General features: G+C 49.8%; 1 protein-coding gene across 1 annotated transcript in view; it reads left to right on the top strand.

Moving 5' to 3' along the window:
* GLIPR1 (GLI pathogenesis-related 1) overlaps positions 1 to 1,362 on the top strand; it is a 9,451-nt gene extending 8,089 nt beyond the window's left edge. Inside the window, exons 5-6 of the mRNA XM_010139074.1 lie at positions 1,102 to 1,128; positions 1,211 to 1,362. Of these exons, the coding sequence (XP_010137376.1) occupies positions 1,102 to 1,128; positions 1,211 to 1,362 (179 nt within the window). The remainder of the gene's footprint in view (positions 1 to 1,101; positions 1,129 to 1,210) is intronic.
* Positions 1,363 to 3,258: the final 1,896 nt, after the last annotated feature.

Below are 3,258 nucleotides of genomic sequence, written 5' to 3'. Positions count from 1 at the left end.
AAAGAGCACACGAAAGATATTGGCAGGAGGCAGGCACAGTGCTCTCCTGTTCCTAAATATAGTCTGAAAAAGTGCTGTCAGAAGCCAAGTGACCAGTGATGCACAAAGAGAGGGGAGGAGAGCGGAAGGAGCCTGTTTTCTGCTCCAGGGAGTAAGGGGTCTGCTCTTCAGATGCTGGAGGTTATGATACAGGAGAGAGAGTGGTTGCAGTTTAAGGTGTTATTACCCCCACCAGAAGCTGCTGCTTGCAGCAATGGGAAGCACAGAAGGGGATACATGTCAGCTCCCTGGGGCTTCAGGTTATTACCTGGTGTATGAGCTGCAGCTTGAGCCTGTGTAAGTCCAAGTAAGCCTTGTCCCTGTTGTGCCACTGCGGGAGGGGATTGCTGCCATGGCACTGCCAAAGCTGCTCACTCCAGTGAACATCGGTCAGGCCATCTGCTTTCCCCTAAGCACCGGGAGAGAGCCAGGCTGACATGTGAGAGCCCTTCACAAGGATGCGTGTGCAGCTGGAGCACCTGGCACCCCACCTGATTCTCCTGCCCTTGGCTTTGCAATGGCTGGATGGAGTCAGGAGGGGAGGAGACCTGCAGCTCCCATAAGAAGGACAAGGCACTGTGCTGTGCACATCTGCCTGGGGCAAACTGAGGAGAACAGTCACACTTTTCCCCAGTACTTGACCTCAGGTGAACTAACAGAGAGGGAAGATGGTGTCAAAACTCTTGCACCGCAAGAATGAGAGGGAGTCCCTGATGCACAGGACTGTTTAATGTTAGGCACAGGCTGAGGACCTTCAATGCAAGGCACTGGGCGAAAGACAAAGTGATCTTGCGAAGCATACCTGGGGGAGTGTGTCCTCTCTAACCCAGCCACTGGGGAGAGAGAAGTCAAGGTGTGATCAAGCGCTCCTCAGCAAAGCCCCAGGAGTCACTGCAGGGCTCTCCCAAAGTCAGCTGGTCTTCCTGCAGAGAAACACAGCTCCCATAGCTGTATTTGTGAGCCCATTTCAAGGCCTCACACTTCATTCCCTTTTGCTTAGTCTCAGATTGTTTCTAACAACCGTTTATTGTTTGCTAACATTCACTTCTTTTCTCTCTCCAGAAAACGCAGAGCGTGACAGAGTCATGAGTAAGTACCACCAGAATTCTGCTTCCATTTGTTGCCCTTGCTGGAGTTATGCTTGAAAACAAGTAACTTGCTTTGTTCTTAGATGATTCCAGGTGGCATCCGGAATGGGACAGACCTGCCTGTGATGAGTACTGCATCACCATTATTGCTTTAAGGCCATTACTGCTTACACTGACAATTCTGGCCACCTGGCTCCTACCAAAGTACTGGTCTGTTACACCCGCCAGTGAGTGACACACATGCAGAAGACCACGAGAGCACTTAGCTCAAGTTATCCCTTCCCTGCATGTAAGTTATTGGCAACACAAAGATCGGTAGAGACACCGTTTGCATCCACAGGTGATTTAGAAGTACAGAAATACCATCTTCGCTGCAGGCAGCAGTTAGGATTGCAGAGAAGCAGCTTCCTCGTTGCTCAGAGCCAGTAACTGTTTTTAAATTACCTGTGCGTTTATTCAAAGTGGAGCAGTGTGCTCAGGACCTGGTGGGTTACAGAGCACGCTGCCCAGGCAGCACACTGTGGCATAGTCTGCCCGCCACACCTTCTGAGGAAGGGCTGGAGGGTGTCCGGCTCAGGAACCTGGCCCCAGCCCTGGCTATGTCCCAAGCAGAGGACCTCTCTCATTGCTATTGCGTTCTCCCCTTGAACACTCCTCCAGCAAGATGAAGTGCAGCCTGGACAGGCTTTTCATTTAAACACGTTTTTTAAAAGACTTTTGGAAACCCCTGTGAGCTCTGGCATTTGCATCCTGGGGCAAGCAGTGCATTTCCCAGTCTTGCAGTGCACTGGGGCCACTGGTACTTTGCTTAGGATTTGGTTTAAGCACACATCATCTGTGCCAAGACATAGTCTCACCTGTGTTTACACATGATCACGTATCACAGCAATCTTTCCTGTTTGTTTGAGCTTTTTTCTCTTTTCTGAATATACAGTTTTTGAGTGCTGTTTCAAACAATAAATCAGTATTTCCTGCTTCCCCTGTATGGCAATTGTGTATTTGCAACATGAGCTAACGTTTAACTGCTGGTGCACAAGCCTCCCACATTCAGCTCCAACCTGCACCATGCTGAAAAACACAATGCTGGGAAAGATGGCATAAACACGACAAATAAAATCATGCTGTGCCCGTAGTTACGCCTTGGGTCCAACAGCTGCCAAGGGATGAGTCTCCTGGAACCTGCACATCTGGAGCAGGCAGAAAGCAGCGGGGACAGCTGCTGAGTTCAGCTGGGCATGTCCTCTACCAACCGCAGTCACTCAGCTTGAGCAGAGGCTGGAAGGAGCAGGAACTCACAGCTGGACCATAGCGATCTGTATCTCTGCAGAGGCAGGCCTAGATGCCTTTGCACCATGCCCCTATGCAGGGCACAGACACGCTGCTGTAAAGGAAGCCAGTAAGTTCCCCTTGCCACTTCCTTTCTGGGGTACTGCCCCTGCAGTACCTGGCAGTGTTTCTGCATACTCTCTTTCAACACCATTATTGAGGTGGCTCTTCACAGAAAACGCCGGAACTGGGTCTCGAAAGTTTCTCACATCACTCTCCCAGGTAGATTCCTGTACAAGCAGTTAACATCTCAGCATCACAGTGCTCCCTGAATAAATAATTTTTTAACATGCAAATATGGCTGGGCACAAAATGAAAAATTTTGTTCTCGATCTATCTTTATATTTAATTTCTTGGCTACCAGAGCCTCTGCACCCAAGACATCACAGTTGCAGACAGGAGATGAGCAGTGAGAGAGCCAAGATCACTTCTGTCTTCCAAACCGAGCAGATTAGGATGCTTAAAAAAAGAAAATCCCCACTGCAAATGCAAGGCTGTGGGTCTGTTGAAAAGAGCAGCTATTTTCCTCCCCACTTGTCTTTCTGCCGCTTTTTTGTACAAGACCCAAGCCTTGAACTCCACATACTGCAATGCCCCATTTGAAAACGGGACAGAAAGCAGTACGTGGGTAGCAGGACTCACTCTGCATACACTCTCTTGCACAGGGCTCCCACCACAGCAGAGAGCCTGGCTCAGCCTCTGCCCCACTAAAGCCACGTGCAGTTAGATCCTACTACTGCAAAGAGAAAAGCAGCAGGGGGAAGAGCAAATGCTGCTGTGTCCAGGGAGCAAAAATGAGCTCAGC

This window comes from Buceros rhinoceros, unplaced genomic scaffold, assembly GCF_000710305.1.
Source record: "Buceros rhinoceros silvestris isolate BGI_N320 unplaced genomic scaffold, ASM71030v1 scaffold28186, whole genome shotgun sequence".
Lineage (NCBI taxonomy): Eukaryota > Metazoa > Chordata > Aves > Bucerotiformes > Bucerotidae > Buceros > Buceros rhinoceros.
Note: the sequence above shows the minus strand (reverse complement) of the source record. Positions and strands in the feature narration are given on the sequence as shown.